Source organism: Macaca fascicularis, chromosome 17 (genome assembly GCF_037993035.2).
Source record: "Macaca fascicularis isolate 582-1 chromosome 17, T2T-MFA8v1.1".
NCBI classification, from domain to species: Eukaryota; Metazoa; Chordata; class Mammalia; order Primates; family Cercopithecidae; genus Macaca; species Macaca fascicularis.
Window position 1 is genome coordinate 24509332 of NC_088391.1, and position 20448 is coordinate 24529779.

The following is a 20448-nucleotide window of genomic DNA, read 5'->3' on the forward strand; positions in this document are numbered from 1 at the left end:
AAGAGCGAAACTCCATCTCAAAAAAAAGAAAAAAAAAAAAAATACCCTCAGAAATTGATTTGGTTAATCTAATGGGGAGGCCAGCCATCTTAAGTTTTTAAACTTCTTGGGTAATTCTAGTATACAGCCACTGATCCAAAGAGATGAGAACTTTTTATAGTTCTGCCATCTCCTGTTTAGGGTGGGGTGTTTAATAATGGTACTTGGGAGGAAACCTCTTTCTAGCAAACCTAGAACTTTTAAAAGGAATTAATATTTTCTTATTTTTGTTAGAATTTCTGCCCCACAATTTGAAAAAATAAGTTTTCTCTCTCTCTCTTTCTTTTTTTTTTTAATTTCTGGTAAAAGCTCTTGGCCAGAAAGAACTTGAAAACCTTAACTATGCTCAGATGGGTAAGAGAGAAAAAAGAAAAGCTTACCTAGTAAACTGGTAAGTTGAGGTAAAGCCCCAGGAACTAGAAAGGAAATTCATTTGTATGCATATATACTCTTATTTCCTTCAGTGTGGCAGCCGACTGTTAGTCTGCGGAACTAAGATTTGGGGTTTGAGTGGTTAATCTTTTAAAGTTCTATGCATAAATTTGAATTTTCCTGAATAAAAAGGATGTTTGTAGGACTGTATCATTAGGGCTTTTCAGTAATATTTGCCTGTTATAATATATAGTATAAGTATACTACATGCTTTTTCCGTTTGAATTTGCACACAAAGGACTGACCAATTCTAAAGAAATAATTTCCTCCCAAGAGATAATGACACACTAGGCAGAAATAGAAGCATTAGTTGAGGGGAGGGGGAATAATCTCTCATAGGGATTTAACATGCAGAACCATGATATTCACAGCTGTCATGCTCACTTCAAAAGTTAAAAGCCTTTACAAAGACTGCCTTGACAAAACAAAGTATTTCTGCAAACAATAATCTAGAAATTTATAGATGTCTGTATTATAAATTTTAATTGGTAGTGGGTGGCATTTATAATTTTAGTCAGTGATTACAGTTTCAGTAATGACGGTTGAACATCTGTATACCACATCCACAAAGGATTTTCAACATTTGGTTGCATTTTAGTCAAGAATAGACTGGTGTAGTTGCTCACGCCTGTAATCCCAGCGCTTTCCGAGGCTGAGGCGGGTGGATCACTTGAGTTTGAGACCAGCCTTGAGTTTCAGACCAGCCTGGGCAGTATAGCCAGACCTAGCTCTTCAAAAAAAATTTTTTAATTGGCTGGGTCTGGTGGCATGTCACTGTTGAAACCAACCTGGCCAACATGGTGAAACCTGTCTCTAATAAAAATACAAAAATTAGCCAGGTAATCTCAGATTGCACACACCTGTAATCTCAGCTATTCAAGAGGCTGAGGCAGGAGGATCACTTGAACATGGGAGGCGGAGGCTGCGGTGAGGTTAGATTGCACCACTGCACTCCAGCCTGGGCATTAGAGTGAGACCCCATCTCAAAAAAAAAAAAGGTTGGGGGGCCAGGCGCGGTGGCTCAAGCCAATAATCCCAGCACTTTGGGAAGTCGTGGTGGGCGGATCATGAGGTCAGGAGATCAAGACCATCCTGGCTAACATGGTGAAACCCTTTCTCTACTAAAAATACAAAAAATTAGCCAGGTGTGGTGGCACGCGTCTGTAGTCCCAGCTACTTGGGAGGCTGAGGCAGGATAATCACTTGAACCTGGGAGGCTGAAGTTGCAGAGAGCCAAGATTGCACCACTGCACTCCATCCTGGGCGACAAAGCAAGACTCCATCTCAAAAAAAAAAAACAATAATTTGTGTTCTGTTGTGAAAATTAATTGTATATGATGGATATTTTGGTAAAAAATTTGTAACTGAAGACTAAAGTGCTTTCTGAATTGACATTTATTTCTGTACAGTCAGTTGCACAGTGGTCTGTGATCATTGGATAGAAGATTGGTAATTAAAATTCACACAATATAAAAGCTGTTTCTACTCCAGTCTTACTAAGATTTTTAGTGGCTGCCAACAAGTTAGATATCTGACTGCTTTAATATCATTTCCTTACAGTGCCTGAGCTCTACTGAGAAACAAAATGCCCAAAAGGCAAAGAGCTAAAAAGAGAAGAAATAACATTATCTCAAAACTGCAATCTTCTCCTAAAGAGAATAGTTCATATCATTGGTAGTTTATTTGTACAGTTAAGTTTATTTGTAGTGTCAAGTTGTGAATATAGTATTAAGATTATCATTTCTGCACTGTTTAATTTTAAAAAATTACCTCAGTGACCTTGGTTTTGTCCTAACTATAAGTTTATTAACAACTTAATGGCCATGGAAATCATTTAAATCCCCTTTGATAATTACACATACACTGAAACTACTTATCTGATACCACAGAGCAGAATTTGGGTTATGAGCCTATCTTAGACATTATCAAAAAAAAATTTAATGGCTGGGTGCAGTGGGTCATGCCTGTAATTCTAGCACTTTAAGATGTCAAGGTTAGAAGATCACTTGAGGCCAGGAGTTTGAGACCAGCCTGGGCAGTATAGCCAGACCCTATCTCTTCAAAAAAATCTTTTTAATTGGCTGGGTTTGGTGTCATACCCCTGTAGTTCCAGCTAGTTGGGAGGCTGAGGCAGGAGAATAATTTGATCCCAGGAGGTTGAGGCTGCAATGAGCTATGATCACACCACTGCACTCTAGCCTGGGCGACAGAGTGAGATCCTATCTCTAAAATTAATTAGTTAACTAATTAAATTAAAACAATATTTTTGTAGTACAGTATTAGTTAAATCTGTATTTTATTTTTGAGACAGGGTGTCACTCCGTTGCCCAGACTGGAGTGCATTGGTGCATTCTGAGCTCACTGCAGCTCCTGTCTCCTGGGCTCAAGTGATCCTCCCACTTCAGCCTCCCAAAGAGCTGGGACTACAGGTGAGTGCCACCACGCCTGGCTAATTTTTGTAATTTTTGTAGAGGCTGGGTTTTGCCATGTTGCCCAGGCTGGTCTTGTACTCCTGAGCTCAAGCAATCCACCCACCCTGGCCTCCCAAAGTGCTGAGATTACAGGTGTGAGCCACTGCGCCTGGCCTAATCTTTATTTTGTTATTTATTTATTTTCTTAGAGACAGAATCTCACTCTGTCGCCTAGGCTGGAGTGCATGAGTGGTATTCTCATAGCCCATTACAACCTCAACTTCTTGGGCTCAAGTAATCCTCCTGCCTTAGCCTCCTGAGTAGCTGGAACTACAGGCTTGTTCATGGCTAATTTTGTAGCGATGGGTCTCACTTTATTGCCCAGGCTAGTCTCAAACTCTTGGTCTCAAGTGATCCTCCCATCTTGGCCTGGCAGAGCACTGGGATTACAGGTGTGAGCCACCATGCGTGGCCATAAATTTTGTTTTAAAACAATCTTCTATAAATTATCCCATAGTTAAACAGGCCCTGAGGACATTAAAGAGATGTTCCGTTTTTATTTATTTATTTTTATTTATTTATCTATTTTTGAGATGGAGTCTTGCTCTGTTGCCCAGGCTGGAGTGCAGTGGAGCGATCTCGGCTCACTTCAAGCCCCACCTCCTGGGTTCACGCCATTCTCCTGCCTCAGCCTCCCGAGTAGCTGGGACTACAGGCACCTGCCACCACACCCAGCTAATTTTTTTTGTATTTTTAGTAGAGACGGGATTTCACCGTGTTAGCCAGGATGATCTTGATCTCCCTACCTCGTGATCCGCCTGCCTCGCCCTCCCAAAGTGCTGGGATTACAGGCTTGAGCCACCATGCCCGGCCCTGTTTTTATTTTTAAATAAATTTAAATAAATGTGGGATTAATTTTAAAGTACTTAAATTTCTCTAATAAGAATGTTTCTGTTTTGTTATTGCTATCGTCGTTTTGTATGTCTGAGTTTTCAGACTACTTTTTTTTTTTTTTTTGAGACAGAGTCTTGCTCTGTCACCAAGACTGGAGCGCAGTGGCGTGATCTCGGCTCTCTGCAGGCTCCGCCTCCCGGGTTCACACCATTCTCCTGCCTTAGCCTCCCAAGTAGATAGGACTACAGGTCCCCGCCACCATGCCCGGCTAATTTTTTGTATTTTTAGTAGAGACAGGGTTTTACCGTGTTAGCCAGGATGGTCTCGATCTCCTGACCTTGTGATCCACCCACCTCGGCCTCCCCAAGTGCTAGGATTACAGGCCTGAGCCACCACGCCCAGCCTTCAGACTACATTTTTAAGAGTTTTTGTTTACTACAGATTGTATCGTCAGGGTACCTTGAAACTATGCTTCTGCGTGGCTATCCTCAAGCTCTGGGCTCGAATAAACTGTATAGTTATTTTCTGAATCTCATTACTTAAGATTGACATATACCTGTCAAGGACAGTAACTACCATGGTTTCCAGTGCTTTGATGATACCAAACACCTTGCATCTGAGGTTTTATGTTGTTGGAGCATTCATTGTATCCCTGGGGATTGCAGCTCTCTCTAAGTTTGCTGTGGTGAACCAAGAAATAAGGCATATGCAGATTTCTGCAGAAATTAGGATTCCATGAAAGATATTGGCCGGGCGCGGTGGCTCAAGCCTGTAATCCCAGCACTTTGGGAGGCCGAGGCGGGTGGATCACGAGGTCAGGAGATCGAGACCATCCTGGCTAACATGGTGAAACCCCGTCTCTACTAAAAATACAAAAAACTAGCCAGGCGTGGTGGCGGGCGCCTGTAGTCCCAGCTACTTGGGAGGCTGAGGCGGGAGAATGGCGTGAACCCGGGAGGCGGAGCTTGCAGTGAGCCGAGATCATGCCACTGCACTCCAGCCTGGGAGACACAGCGAGACTCCGTCTCAAAAAAAAAAAAAAGAAAGATATTGAGGCCATGAGGAAGGCTGGTATCTTTGAGTGCAAAGTGGTTTGGGAATATAAAAAATTTGCTTGGATTGAATCACATGGAAGTTTGTCACTGACTTGTGTTCGGGAACTATGAAACATGAATATGTAGGCTGAGAAAGAGTTTATCTTGATAAGTAAACAATTAAGAAATATTTTGGAGTGTAAAAAAAAAAAATTTTTTGTTTACTAGGCAAGTGTAGAGGTAGGCTGCAGTACCCCCAGGAATTAAACCAGTGATGTACATGGTTAGCACAGAAAGATAAGCATATATTTTTAGTCTGTTTTTCTAGTTTTAACATTAACTTCAATTTGAGATTGAAGCGTGTAAACCAATATTTTTTTTCTTTTTTTTTTTTTTTGAGACAGAATCACTCTGTTGCTAAGACTGGAGTGTAGTGGCACAATCTTGGCTTACTGCAACCTCCATCTCCTGGGTTCAAGCGATTCTGCTGCCTCAGCCTCAGAATCTGTAGCTGGGAATACAGGCGTGTGCCACCACGCCCAGCTAATTTTTTTGTATTTTTAGCAGAGACTTGGCCATGCTGGTCTTGAACTCCTGACCTCAAACAATCCTCCTGCTTTGTCCTCCCAAAGTGCTGGGATTATAGGAGTGAGCCATCGCGCCTGGCCCCGTGATTTTTTGAAAAATCTGGGTAGAATTCGGTAATTTTCTTACTATTCATTAACATTACTAATTACAACTTAATCTGACCCTTACTCTTATCCCTAGTATTGATTTTAAAGTTCTTTTCTAATTCTTAATTTTTACCTTTGATTCAGGTCCTCTTGCATCTGACACGTGACTCTGGGTTGGGACAATTTGACAACAACATTTAAAAAGTTTTCTCTCCACAGCCAACTAGAATGTGTGCCCTCTGTAAAGTAGGTCGTCTTACTTTACCAGTGGGCTTATTTGAAAACATTTTTCTTGTTAAACTTCCTAGCTTCTCCAGTGATTTTACACAACAGCCTACTGAAGGTAGAAACAGTATATCATCAGTTCTCTTTGCTATTTCCTGAATTTAACTTGAGACTGAGGCCAGGCATGGTGGGTCGTGCCTGAAATCCCAGCACTTTGGGAGACTGAGGCGGGCGGATCACGAGGTTAGGAGTTCAAGACCAGCCTGACCAACATAGTGAAACCCCGTCTCTACTAAAAATACAAAAATTAGCCAGGCATGGTCGGGCACACCTGTAATCCCAGCTACTCCGGAGGCTGAGGCAGGAGAATGGCTTGAACTGAGGAGGTGGAGGTTGTGGTGAGCCGAGATTGCACCATTGCACTCCAGTCTGGGCAACAGAGCAAGACTCCATCTCAAAAAAAAAAAAAAAAATTTGAAACTGGCTGGATTTCAGTCTTCCCCAACAATACAATCTATGTCATTCATTTGCATTTTTTTTCAGCATGATGATCTTGTCCTAGGTAGCTCTTTGTCCATTACTGCATTTAAAACGTTCAAGGCCCTCCCCTCTCTAATCATTGTAATCCATTTAAAGCCATTTTAGAAAGAGAAGGCTGTCTTACTGTCTCCATATCTTAGCACACCCATATCTCAGCACAATGCCTAGCATATCGTCATGCTTAATCTGCTGAAGCTCAGTGGAGTTGGAGTTTTATTCCCAGTTCATACATATCAAAAAATGAAGATCGAGTCCTTTCCCTTTGTCTCACTCCTACCTTTATTTAACTAAAAAGTAGATACTCAAGGTTGTCAGAGTTACCTTTTACCACTAATTTGACAGTCTCTCATAAGATGTATTTTTAGTTTTAATATCAATAAATCAGTAGAAACTAAATGTTATCCTTTATAACAAATCCTTATTGTTAAAATAGAGTAAGCCTAACTACCTGAGGCTGAAATTTATGGAACAATTTATTTGTAAGTTTTGAAATGTATTTCATTGTTTTTGAAGCTAGTCCCCAGATTATAATTATTCCAGCTGACACACAGGACATTATTCTCTGGCAGTTTCCACCCAGCCTATTGATGCTTTCTTCACCAGGTTGGCCCCTTCAACAAGTTTCTGATGGTTTATACAAGTGAAGTGTTCCTAAAAACAAACAAACAAATGTCTCAATTAACTAAGTAATTGAACAGAACTTGCATATTTTCAGTAAAAAGAGTAATATTTTACAAATGAACAGTTCCAGGATGGTAACAGTAGGAGGGAACTTCTTCATTGTGTTAGTACCACTGCTTTCTAAGCTGGCATGCATGGAGGTACACAAAACTACAGGATAAACATAACACATGGTCCTGACGTGTCATTTTTATTTGGACAGGAGATACTCTGTTTTTTATTTCCATGTTAAAAATAAAGATGTATTATACAGGTGAATTTAGAGGTCACATGAAGTTTTAAATGGGAATTTCAGAAAAATGTTTTGCTTGTGCCTGAGGTGATAAGTATATACTTACTCCTTTCTCTTGTTAAACTAACTTTATTGTATGGGAAGAGAAACAGGTTCAAGGAGGTTGCACAGGGTCAGGATGAGAAAAGGTCCATGTCCTTTCCTTTTTACCAATGCTTCCCGAACTTTTCACTCTGTAAAGAACCTGTTCTATGATCTGCCTGCCTCCAAGAACCCCACGTTTGAAAGATGTGACCTACGACACTGAATCTGTTCAATAAACTGTTTTACTGTTAATCAAAAACAAAAGAACTACAAGTTAGAGTTTTCGATCAACACAAGCTAACCAGTTAACCACACTGAATTGATATAATTTTGGCAAAAGGCCTTTTTGGGGGGAAATGGGCACATTACGCGTTACATAAAACTTGAGGGGATAATGAAAGTGACTGGAATTATTACTAATTTAGAGCCTTAAAGATATGGGGACCCCTAGGAGTAACAGGTCCCAGGTTCTGAACTACTGTTCAGAGGCCTGCTGCCTCGAAACTTAAAATCTAGTCATTAATGAATGACTAAAAAGAGAATGCCTGGGCAAGTGTGGTGTCTCACACCTGATATCCCGACACTTTGGGAGGCTGAGGCGGGTGGATCACCTGAGGTCAGGAGTTCCAGGCCACTCTGGCCAACATGATGAAACCCCGTGTCTACCAAAAATACAAAAAATTAGCCGGGCGTGGTGGCGGGTGCCTGTAGTCCCAGCTACTCGGGAGGCTGAGGCGGGAGAATGGCGTGAACCCGGGAGGCGGAGCTTGCAGTGAGCCGAGATCACGCCACTGCCCTCCAGCCTGAGCGACAGAGCGAGACTCTCTCAAAAAAAAAAAAAAAAAATACAAAAAATCAGCCAGGCGTGGTGGCGGGCACCTATAATCCCAGCTACTTGGGAGGCTGAGGCAAGAGAATCGCTTGAACCCAGGAGGCAGAGGTTACAGTGAGCTGAGATCGTGCCACTGCACTCCAGCCTGGGCAACAAGAGCAAAACTCTGTCTCAAAAAAAAAAAAAAGAGAGAGAGAGAATGCCTGTGTTTCAGAGTGAGCATGTTGAATTGATGCTTTTATTTCCTTTGCTGTTTGCATATAGATTGAATATGAAAGGAAAAAGAAAGAAGACGGAAAGCGAGCTCGAGCTGATAAACAACATGTTTTAGACATGCTATTTTCAGCCTTTGAGAAACATCAATACTATAATCTTAAGGACTTGGTGGACATCACAAAACAACCTGTGGTATGTATATGTTCATACTAATCCTTTGAATATGCCCTCCTTCATGAACATGACATTACTGAAAGTGTATCATACATGGTTTCGTTCATATTTACCTATGCTAATGACAAATTTTATGACAACAGTCAGAAAAGATGCCTTAATGCAGCCGTTTTTTGGCAACAGCAGTTTTTATTTTAGATTTTAGTACACTTAATATCAACAATTCTTTATGAAGAAAAGAAGTTGTCCTTGTGTTCATTTATTCTTGACATTAAGCCTGAAATCTGTTGATAGCATTTCTGGTCTTTATTTTGTTTCCCTGTCTTCCTCTGAAAAAGCTTAACTCCTTCCCTTTTTTTGGAAAACGTGCCTCATAGAAGAATCACATTCTTGAAAGAATTATACTGTTTTGTCATTGTGGGAGGGTTTATCCCTGTCTTGTGGATTGTTCTCTGTGGATTTTTTTTTTTTTAATTAGAATCTAAGTAGGTCCTTTTAAACCTGAGCTGAACTGCACTTCGTTATGCTTGCAGAGATTGTGATTAGGTTGGCCTGTTCCCCATTTTTAAGGACAAATTTAACAAATTGGTATTTTAGAAAGTTTATCTTTGTTTTATAAATAGTCATTTTTATCTCTTCTCTAGGCTTTTGTGCATTTACTAGTAATTTGCATTAATAATCCATTTTAAATGATAGTAACAATAAGAAATCCAAATTCTTTCTCTAGTCTTTGAGTCACATTGTTTTCCATTTAACTTTCTCCACCGTATGTTACCACAGTATCAGATTAAGTATTTACTTATAAGTTTAAGAAAATTGAATGGAAACTCTTTTTATCTCATTTGCTTTACCATTTTGTCCACTCTGCCAGTATACTCAAGAATATGTTGATTCTTGCTGCTCCATTTATTTGATTCAGAATATGTAACAAAATAACCAATTTTTTAAAAATCTTAACATAACCAAATAACCTATTTGTGAAATAACTTGATTTTTTTTAATTTATACAAAGCTTTAGGAAATTATTTATGAAATTTTAGTGTTCATTATACAGTTTCTTCTGCAGAGATTTCTTTACCATTGTACATCAACCTTTCACTTTTTGTTAAGAAATTTAAATTCCAAAAGATTTACTTTTTAATCAGAAGAAAGTGTTCATGGTGCAGTATTATCAATTCATCCCAATGACTTCACTCCCTTTGGCATCAAAGCCTTAGAAACAGCATTCTAAGCTAGATTAAAAAATTTTTTTGAAATACACTAATTCATTAGCCAAGCTGTGTTTCTTCTGTTTTAATGAAATTTATCTTTGTGTGTGCATATGTATATATACATCTGTATGTAAAGACCATTCCAGAAACTCTGAAAACAGACAAGAGATTCTCATGGAATTAAGCACAAAAAATTAGATATGGAAAATAATCACTTGTAGAGGGGCATTCAGATGATTAGGGAAAAGTTTCTTTGCCTTCACATGGGATATAAGGTTTATTCATTTTGCATCAAAGAAAAAGGATTACTAGTATGTCTTTTGGTTTTGGTTAAGATATTTTTTATATGGTAGTACTCAGTGAATCTCTTACAACAGAACTTCTTAATTCCTAACCAGTGGGTAGACTTCAGGGGATCCATTAAGTTCCTGAATATCCTGAATATGTGCAAAAATATATGGATTTTTCTGGGGAACATATCATCCATAGTTTGTATCAAATTCTCATAGAAGCCACTGATATTGAAACTAACTTTTTAAATAATAGTTTTATTATTTAGAGACTAAATTGCCTCAATAAACGTAAGATTCTTGAAGGCAGAGTTGTATGCTATTCCTGTCCCTAAATATTCATACACCCCATAGTGTAAAATATGGTAAAAATTCAGTAAATATCTCATGAATTGATTTGAAAAAAGAAAGTCCTCAGTCTCCAAGGGCCCACCATATTTTCTTCAGATGGATTTTTGCAGGCCTCTCACGTCATTTATAGTGAAGTTGGGGGAAAGAGTGCCAAGAAAGTGTGGAATGCCTTCCCCAGGCTGGGTGTAGGCCAGAGGTAGGGTTACCTCCACCTAGAGGAGAGGGCAGAAAGTGGTCAGCATGGATTCCAGTCCATTGACTGGGAAAGAAAATTGCCAAAGCCTAGCTCTCCCCCAAGTAGGCAACTATCCCCCTTTAAAAGGATCCCAGGACATAAGTGAATCTGTACTAATGGTCATCAGTACCCAAGAGACTTGAGGAATCTATTCTAGCATGAAGATCTGTGGTCCAGGAAAAGGGATGTCCTGGTATAATAGAAAGAATCCTGGATTTGGAGTATGAGATCTCAATTCAAGTCCCGGCTCTACCATTTAGCCAAATAGTCCTGGACAAAGTACTTAAATACATTTAATACATTACTTATATATTTAATATTTAGTTCACAACATATGTAATAATATAAAATTTGCCAGTATGTTCAAATTATAATTTTTTTTGGCGGGGGAGGGGGTTGTTTGTTTGTTTGTTTTTGAGATGGAATTTTGCTCTTGTTGCCCAGGCTGGAGTACAATGGCACAATCTCTGCTCACTGCAACCGCCACCTGCCAGGTTCAAGCGATTCTCCTGCCTCAGCCTCCTGAGTAGCTGGGATTATAGGCGCCCACCACCACACCTGGCTAATTTTTGTATTTTTAGTAGAGACGACGTTTCACCATGTTGGCCAGGCTGGTCTTGAACTCCTGACCTCAGGTGATCTACATGCCTCAGCCTCCCAAAGTGCTGAGATTACCCGTGAGCTACTGTTCCTGGCTAAAACCTTCATTTCTATAAGCAAAATTATTGGCTAGAGAAACTGTGCTTAGGTCCCGTCTTTTTCTCTCATTTGCCAGTATGTGACTGACTTACATAAGCAACTAGAAAGAGTGAAAGTTACTCATCGAGGGCCGGGCGCGGTAATCCCAGCAATTTGGGAGGCCGAGGTGGGCAGATCACAAAGTCAGGAGATCGAGACCATCCTGGCTAACATGGTGAAACCCTGTCTCTACTAAAAATACAAAAAATTAGCTGGGCATGATGGCGGGTGCCTGTAGTCCCAGCTACTCAGGAGGCTGAGGCAGGAGAATGGCGTGAACCCAGGAGGTGGAACTTGCAGTGAGCCAAGATTGCGCCACTGCACTTCCAGCCTGGGTGGCAGAGGTGAGACTCAGTCTCAAAAAAAAAAAAAGGAAGTTACTCATAAAGGAGGCCAAGCTGTGGTAACTGATATAAAGTCAGGGACATAGTATCCATTTAAAGAGATATTATCTTAGTCTGTTTTTTGTTACTTATGATAGAATACCTGAAGCTGGGCAATTTTAAAGCAAAAGAATTTGTTTCTTAAAATTTTGGAGGCTAAGAAGTCCTGGGTCAAAGGACCACATCTGGTAAGAGGCTTTTGCTGGTGGGGACTCTGCAGAGCCCTGAGGCAGCACAGGACATCACATAGTGAGGAGGCTGAGTGTGCCAGCTCAGGTCTCTCTTCCTCTTCCTCTTTTTATAAATCCACCAATCCCACTCCCATGATAACCCATTAATCTATGAATGGGCAGAACCCCCATGACCTAGTCACCTCTCAAAGGCCCAGTTCTTACTACTGCCACATTGGGAATTAAGTTTAACGTGAGTGTTAGAAGGGACAGATATACAAACCATACCAGATATTTTTATAGGGTTTAACTTCTGGATTTTTCCCCCTTAAAAATAGAAGATTTCAGGAGGCCTATTATTTCTCCTGGTACTCTGGTTTTTAACTTTGAATGGGTTATGTCTAGCTTTTTTCACATTTTGTTTTATCTGTCAAATAGAAGCATTTACAGCATTTCCTTTGAAGATACAAATCATGAAAAACTTTTATCTAATTGCTCCCTTTGAAACACCAAACTGCCAATACCACTTTGAGCTTCAACACTCTGTTTTCTGTCTAACAGTGTTCATTTACCAGTGTTCCTCTACAGCATACTTGTATTAAAAAGTGTCATTGAAAACTAGCCCTGATTAGAACTGGACCGCTTCATTTCCTTTTGCACCACCTATCCAATTTCAGGTCAGGATTCAGAAAAGTTTATTTTTATTTTTGTTTTTATTTCTTTTATTTTATTTATTTATTTTTATTTTTATTTATTTATTTTTTTTTTTTTTTTTGAGATAGTCTTGCTCTGTTGCCCAGGCTAGAGTGCAGTGGTACAATCTCAGATCACTGCAACCTCCACCTCCTAGTTCAAGCAATTCTTCTGCCTCAGCCTTCCGAGTAGCTGGGATTACAGGCGCCCACCACCACACCCGGCTAATTTTTTTTTTTTTTTTTTTCTTGAGACAGAGTCTTGCTCTGTCCTCAGGCTTGAGTGCAGTGGCACGATCTCAGCTCACTGCAACCTCCGCCTCCCGGGTTCAAGAAATTCTCCTGCCTCAGCGCCCCCAAGTAGCTGGGACTACAGACATGCACCACCATGCCTGGCTAATATTTGTATTTTTTAGTAGAGACGGGGTTTTGCCATGTTGGCCAGATTGGTCTCAAACTCCTGACCTCAGGTGATCTGCCCATCAGGCAGGCTGCTTTCTAATTTCTATATTATTAAGAATCATCATCATTAATCCTAAACCAGGTATGTAGAATATGTAGAGTGTAGAATTTAAGCTTTATCTTAGTTCAGTTTCTACTCCAAAAGGAAAAATAGGTGTTTTTAATGTTTGAAGCTTATTCTCAAATTTACTACTACTTAATAAGTGCTGTTTTTATTATAATGCTCTGCACTGACATATATTCACTTGGTTCCTTTTTTCTTTTCATTTTTCCTGTAACTAGAAATTTTTATTTTTAAATTTTTATATTTTTATATTTTAAATATGTATTTTTTTATATTTTAAAAAAAGACAATCAGTTTCCCAACAGAGCATATTGATTAATGACAGCCCTCTTTAAGACTGCTTTTAAGAAATAATTATTTGCTAATTTATGAAGTAGAGCCTTAATTAAAAGTTTTAGACTATGAAATGTGATATAAAATAAACTGTCAACTATGTTGACTATAAGTGGGTGAAATTTAATCACATTTATAAAATTTTAATACTTTCTTTTTGAATAGTGATTTTAATAGAAGGATCAATGATCTACTACCAACTTTATTATGGAACAGTAACATTTCCCCTTTTAACTTCTTATATGGTTTTGTTTTGGCTCTTTTTTTTTAGAAACAGGGTCTGGACAGGTGAGGTGGTTCATGTGAGTAATCCTAGCACTTTGAGAGGCCGAAGTGAGAGGATTGCTTGAGCTCAGTAGTTTAAGACCAGCCTGGACAATGTAGTGAAACCCCAACTCTACAAAAAATGCAAAAATTAGCTGGGAGCGGTGGTGCACACCTGTAGTCCCAACTACTCTGGAGGCTGAGGTTGGGAGAATTGCTTGAACCCAGGAGGCAGAACTTTCAGTAAGCCAAGATTGTGTCACTCTACTCCAGCCTGGGTGACAGAGCGAGACCCTGTCTCAAAATAAATAAATAATAGAGAGACAGGGTCTCGCTCTGTGACCCAGGCTGGAGTGCTCATAGCTCCATAGCTCATAGCATGATCATAGCTCACTGTCACTTCGACCTTTGGGCTCAAGCAGTTCTTCCACCTCAGCCTCTTGAGTAGTTACGACTACAGCCATGCCCCACCACACCTGGCTGAATTTTTTTTTTTTTTTTTTTTTTTTTTGAAACAGAGTGTCACTATGTCGCCCAGGCTGGAGTGCAGTGGCGCAATCTCGGCTCACTGCAGCCTCCGCCTCCTGGGATCAAGCAGTTCTCTGCCTCAGCCTCCCGAGTAGCTGGAATTACAGGCACCTGCCACCACGCCTGGCTAATTTTCTTATTTTTTAAGTAGAGACGGGGTTTCACCATCTTGGCCAGGCTGGTCCTGAACTCCTGACCTCGTGATCTACCCACCTCTGCCTCCCAAAGTACCGGGATTACAGACATGAGCCACCATGCCCAGCCCACACCTGGCTAAGTTTCTAAAAAATTTTTGTGGAGACAGAGTCTTACTATGTTGTTTGCTGTGGTCTTGAACTGCTGGCCTCAAGCAGTCCTCCTGCCTCAGCCTCCAGAATTGCTGGGATTGCAAGCATGAGCCACAGCATTTGGCCCTTGTTCGCTTTTTACCTCATCCTGAATGAGGTGAAATTTGGGGTGAATTTAGTAATATAAACAAATGAGTCAGAATTTTATGTAAGATATTATTACATGGATAAGAGCAGTATCTGGGATAGGTACCCAGTAAACAAAGTTTGGTATTTATTTGTATATAGAATTTACATTGAATTTTTAATTAAGCAGTAGGCCACAAAAATTATATTTTCTGAAAAATGCTCTTACCAATAAAATCTCCATACCATCCTTCCAGTCCCGCTTGATTTTAAAGAGAGGTAAAATATATATATATATGCCTTTTTTTTTTTTTTTTTTTTTTTTTTGAGATGGCGTCTTGCTCTGTGGCCCAGGCTGGAGTGCAGTGGCACGATCTCGGCTCACTGCAGCCTCCACTTCCCAGGTTCAAGTGATTCTCCTGTCTCAGCCTCCTGAGCAGCTGGGATTATAGGCACCCGCCACCATGCCCGGCTAAAATTTTTAAGCTTATTAACTGTCTGCTGATGGTTTTATTTAATTCCTGAATACACTAGAAAGACTTGGTTTTAGGCTTGCCACCTCTATGGAAATAATTTCCCTCAGGAAAGAAATAATTTTCTTTGTGTTGGGCTCTGCATTTAAGAAAACATTATTCTGTGGTTTTGAATTGGTGTTCAAAGCCTCCCATTTCTCTGTCTGAGCAGGTGGATTCAAATACCAGAGGATAAACCAGCTGGCAGAGGACCTTGTAGTGTCAGCACTGGCCTTCTTCAGTTCTGTATTGTGGCATTACAGAGCCATTTCTTCTTTTTGGAATGTCCCAAGACAGCTAATTCAATTATAGATTAACATACAGAGCCAGCCACTGTTTATTGGATATATTACTTTACCCAGATAATTGGATAATAAAAATAGTCATCTTAATCTGTTGTTATAAGCTGAAGTGTCCTCCCTTTTTCCTCTCCATTTAAAACCTTTTATTTTTAGTACAAATTATATATACATATATATATATATATATACACACACACACACATATACATACACACAAAATTTTTTTTTTTTTTTTTTTTTTTTTTGAGATGCGGTCTTACTCAGTCACCCAGTCTGGAGTACAGTAGCGCTATCTCAACTCACTGCAACCTCCACCTCCCAGGTTCAGGCAGTTCTCCTGCCTCAGCCTCCCAAGTAGGTGGGATTACAGGTGCATGCCACCACACCTAGCCAATTTTTTTGTATTTTTAGTAGAGATGGGGTTTCACTGTATTAGCCAGGATGATCTTGATCTCCTGACCACATGATCTGCCCGCCTTGATCACCTAAAGTGTTGGGATTACAGGCGTGAGCCACCGCGCCTGGCCAATTTATACTTTCTTAAAAGTGTATAAGTTCAGGCCAGATGCGTTGGCTCATACCTATAATCCCCAGCACTTTGGGAAGCTAAAGCAGGCAGATCACTTGAGTCCAGGAGTTCGAGACCAGCCCTGGGCAACATGGCAAAATCCCGTCTCCACAAAAAAACTGAAAAATTAGCCAGGCATGGTGGTGCGTGCCTGTAGTCCCTGGCTACTTGGGAGGCAGAGGTTGCAGTGAGCCCGGATCGTGCCAGTGTACCCCAGCCTGAATGACTGGGAGAGGGAGACCCTGTCTCAAAAAAAATTTTAAAAAAAGTATAGTTCAGTGGACTTTAGTATATTCATAGAGTTGTGCAACCAACACCATAATCAATTTTAGAACAGTTCCATCACCCTAAAAAGAAACTTCATACCCATTACTAGTCACTCCTGTCTCTTCTCCATCTCCTTTCTCCATTTCCTTTCTCTCCCCTACAGGGAACCACTAGTGTTACTTTCTGTCTCTATAGATTTTCTCTGGACATTAATATGTATGGATATGTGATCTCTTAAACCTGGCCTCTTTAACTTAGACATAATATTTTTATGTTTTATCCATGTTGTGGCACATACCAGTACAGCTGTCCTCAGTATTCATGAGAGATTGGCTGTGAGACCTTCTGCAAATACTAAAATCCAAGGATGATCAAGTTCTGGATATAAAATGGTGTTTTTTCTTTTTATTATTATTATACTTTAAGTTCTAGGGTACATGTGCACAATGTGCAGGTTTGTTACATATGTATACATGTGCCATGTTGGTGTGCTGCACCCATTAATTCATCATTTACATTAGGTATTTCTCCCGATGCTATCCCTCCCCTCTCCCCCAACCCCATGATAGGCCCCAGTGTGTGATGTTCCCCACCCTGTGTCCAAGTGATCTCATTGTTCAGTTTCCACCTATGAGTGAGAACATGCAGTGTTTGGTTTTCTGTCCTTGGAATAGTTTGCTCAGAATGATGGTTTCCAGCTTCATCCATGTCCCTACAAAGGACATGAACTCATCTTTTTTTATGGCTGCATAGTGTTCCATGGTGTATATATGCCACATTTTTTAATCCAGTCTGTCATTGATGGACATTTGGGTTGGTTCCAAGTCTTTGGTATTGTGAATAGTGCCGCAGTAAACATATGTGTGCATGTGTCTTTATAGCAGCATGACTTATAATCCTTTGGGTATACACCCAGTAATGGGATGGCTGGGTCAAATGGTATTTCTAGTTCTAGGTCCTTGAGGAATCGCCACACTGTCTTCCACAATCATTGAACTAGTTTACGGTCCCACCAACAGTGTAAAAGTGTTCCTATTTCTCCACATGCTCTCCAGCATCTTTTTTTATACATAACCTACATGCATCCTCCAGTATACTTTAAATCTTTAGATTACTTGTAATATATAATACAATGTGAATGCTATGTAAATAATTGTGATACTATATTGCTTAGGGAATAGTGACCCAAAAATGTCTGTATATGTTCAGTACAGATGCATTAAGAAAAGAATCAGAATATTTTTGATCTGCCATTGGTTGAATCCGTGGATGTGTACCCCAAGAATATGGAAGGCTGACTGTACTTCATTTCTTTTTGTTTGCAAATATGTATTATAGTGTATATATACCGTATTTTGTTTATACATTGGTACATTTGGGTTGGACGTTTGGGTTGTTTCTACTTTGGGGCTATTGTGAATAAGGGTGCTATGAACATTTGTGTACAAATTCTCATGTGAATATATGTTTTCATATCTCTTGGGAGTGGAATTGCTCGGTCACATGGTAGCTTTGTTTAGCCTTCTGAGGAACTGCTAGACATGTTTTTTTTTTTTTTTGAGGCGGAGTCTCGCTCTTATCGCACATCCTGGGGTGCAATGGCGTGATCTTGGCTCACTGCAACCTCTGCCTCCCAAGTTCAAGCGATTCTTCTGCCTCATCTTCCCAAGTAGCTTGGATTACAGGTGCCTGCCACCACACCTGGCAAATATTTTGTATTTTTTTTAATAGAGGCAGGATTTTGCTATGTTGGCCAGGCTGGTCTCAAACTCCTGACCTCAGGTGATCCACCCACCTTGGCCTCCCAAAGTGCTGGGATTATAGGCATGAGCCACCACGCCCAGCCTAATACAATTTAGAAGCATGTCTTTAAACAAAATTAAAAGTTTTGGCCTAAAGAAAGTAAATTTTGTTTACCTGCAATATTCAAACGTGAAACATTTCATCAGTGCCAGACAGAGGAGATGTTACGAACGTGAGATAATTTACTAGCATACAAATATTAACGCAATACTTGCTTTTTCAAGATTTGGATTAAGCAGTAAAGTAGAGCTGGGGGAAAGTGGAGTAGGGTTTGCACCATGACCATTTCGTCACCCATCTGTGTGCTGCTTAGAGTTTTTACAGGGAGGAATGGAGACAGTGGGACCCTGAGTGGAAGATAGGAGGCAGGATCTAATGGGGAAGAAAAAGTGAAACCAGGAGAAAAGGAGAAGAAAAATGCAGAAATGGTCTGTGTTTCAGAGAAGTCTCCTAGCATCACCTTCCCTGTGAGTGAGTGAAAATGTCTATTGCATTTTCTGTATTAGGCCATTCTTGCATTGCTGTAACAGAATACCCAAGACTGGATAATTTATAAAGAAAAGAGATTTAATTGGCTCATGGTTCTGCAGGCTGTACGGTATGATACTGGCATCTGCTCAGCTTCTGGAGAGGCCACAGGAAACTCAGTCATGGTGGAAGCATGTCACATGGCAAAAGCAGGAGAGAGCGAGGCAGGACATGCTACACACTTTTAAACGACTAGATGGCAGGAGAACTCACTCACTATCGTGAGGACAGTACCCAGAGGGATGGTGCTAATTCATGAGAGTTCCAACCCGTGATCCAATCACCTCTCACCAGGCCTCACCTCCAACGCTGGGGATTACATTTCAATATGAGATTTTGGTGAGGACACACATCCAAACCATATCACATTTGATCACAGTTTCTTCCTAATGTGTAGTTTATATTTTAACAGAAGAATTTTGTGCCTTGAAGTCACTAACATCTTCATCAGTAAGTTTTCGTTCTGTTGATATCTCTTAAAGGAGTTGTAGTCGTTCACAAAAAAATCATGTAAAGATGAAATGATACTTTGAAATTATCACAGAATCGATAATGCCCTTCTTGGGGTTGTATCACTTTATAAAAAGCATATAGTACATTTCCCCTTGTCGACTGCATTAATCAGTGCCATCATCAGTTTAAGTTTGCATGTTGCATATTCAGTCTCACCATTTTGGGAAGCTTTTGTGACTAGAACCCTAACAGGGTCATATTGTTAACTTACTTAAAGCATTAATAGTTGGTGATCATCTCCCTGTCAAAGGTGTATGTTTTTAATGAACATCTACAAATTTAGATATAATTGATGTATTATTATGCTTATCACTGAAATGCCTGATAAGATGAAACGCAGATTAAGTCCTCCATTTGTTTGACAGAGCAGGAGAGGAAAAGAAGATATGAGAAATGGTAGGGGGTGGAGGGAGGGAAGGAAGGAGCAAAAGACTAAAATAATAGGCTACTGTGCCTTATGACTCTACATAGGTTTGTCTCAGTCTTGGGGGCCAATTAGGAAGTGGATCCATGGACTTCTGGCTTTTTGCCCACTGCAGTTTTAACTTGACCCACAAATGCAAACAAACATCCTAATCACTTGACCTCTTTGGTCAAGTATGTGCCTTGCCATTTCCTTCCAAGAAAGCTGTGATGTTCTATCCCTTATTTCTCTGCATTCAGACTTGCTGTAAATTCTCTCCCACACATCCTTTTGAAGGAGAATTGCTGGACCAGAGCCAGATCTTGTGCTGCAGCTCAGCACATAGTCTGTAATGAGACATATCCCCAATCCTATGTGACATAAAGGCGATCTACTCACTTCTAGAATCCTTTGTTTCAAATACAGGTGGTTAGACAGAAGATTTAATTGGAAAGTCACTCAATGTTTAGAATAAGTAGGAGGAGGAGAACTCCTTTCTGTAGATCTCTACACAGAATTGCTGTTCAAGTCAGATAATCAAATATCTATCCTCAAAGAAAGTAACATTTCTATGCGCAAATATCTATCGTCAAAGAACGTAGCATCTCTGTGCGGGCTGTGTTAGGTGCTCCTTCTCAGTGGTCTCACAATACCCTGTACACGTGCCTCTATTGTATTTTCTAATTACCTGCCAATATGCCTTTTTCTTTTCTTTTTCTTTTTTTTTTTTTCTTTTGAGATGGAACCTTGCTGTGTTGCCCATGCTGGAGTACAGTGGTGTGATCTCAGCTCACTGCAACCTCCACCTCCCAGGTTTAAATGATTCTCCTGCCTCAGCCTCCTGAATAGCTGGGACTACAGGTGCCTGCTACCACACCCAGCTAATTTTTGTATTTTTAGTAGAGACAAGATTTCTCCATGTTGGCCGGCTGGTCTTGAATTCCTGACCT

The 20448-nt window shown here is 40.2% G+C and overlaps 1 protein-coding gene across 1 annotated transcript in view; it reads left to right on the forward strand.

The window, feature by feature from the left end:
• The window catches only part of GTF2F2 (general transcription factor IIF subunit 2), a 169060-nt gene that overhangs the window by 143217 nt on the left and 5395 nt on the right, over positions 1-20448 (forward strand). Inside the window, exon 7 of the mRNA XM_005585779.4 lies at positions 8343-8486. Coding sequence (XP_005585836.1) covers positions 8343-8486 — 144 coding nt within the window. The remainder of the gene's footprint in view (positions 1-8342; positions 8487-20448) is intronic.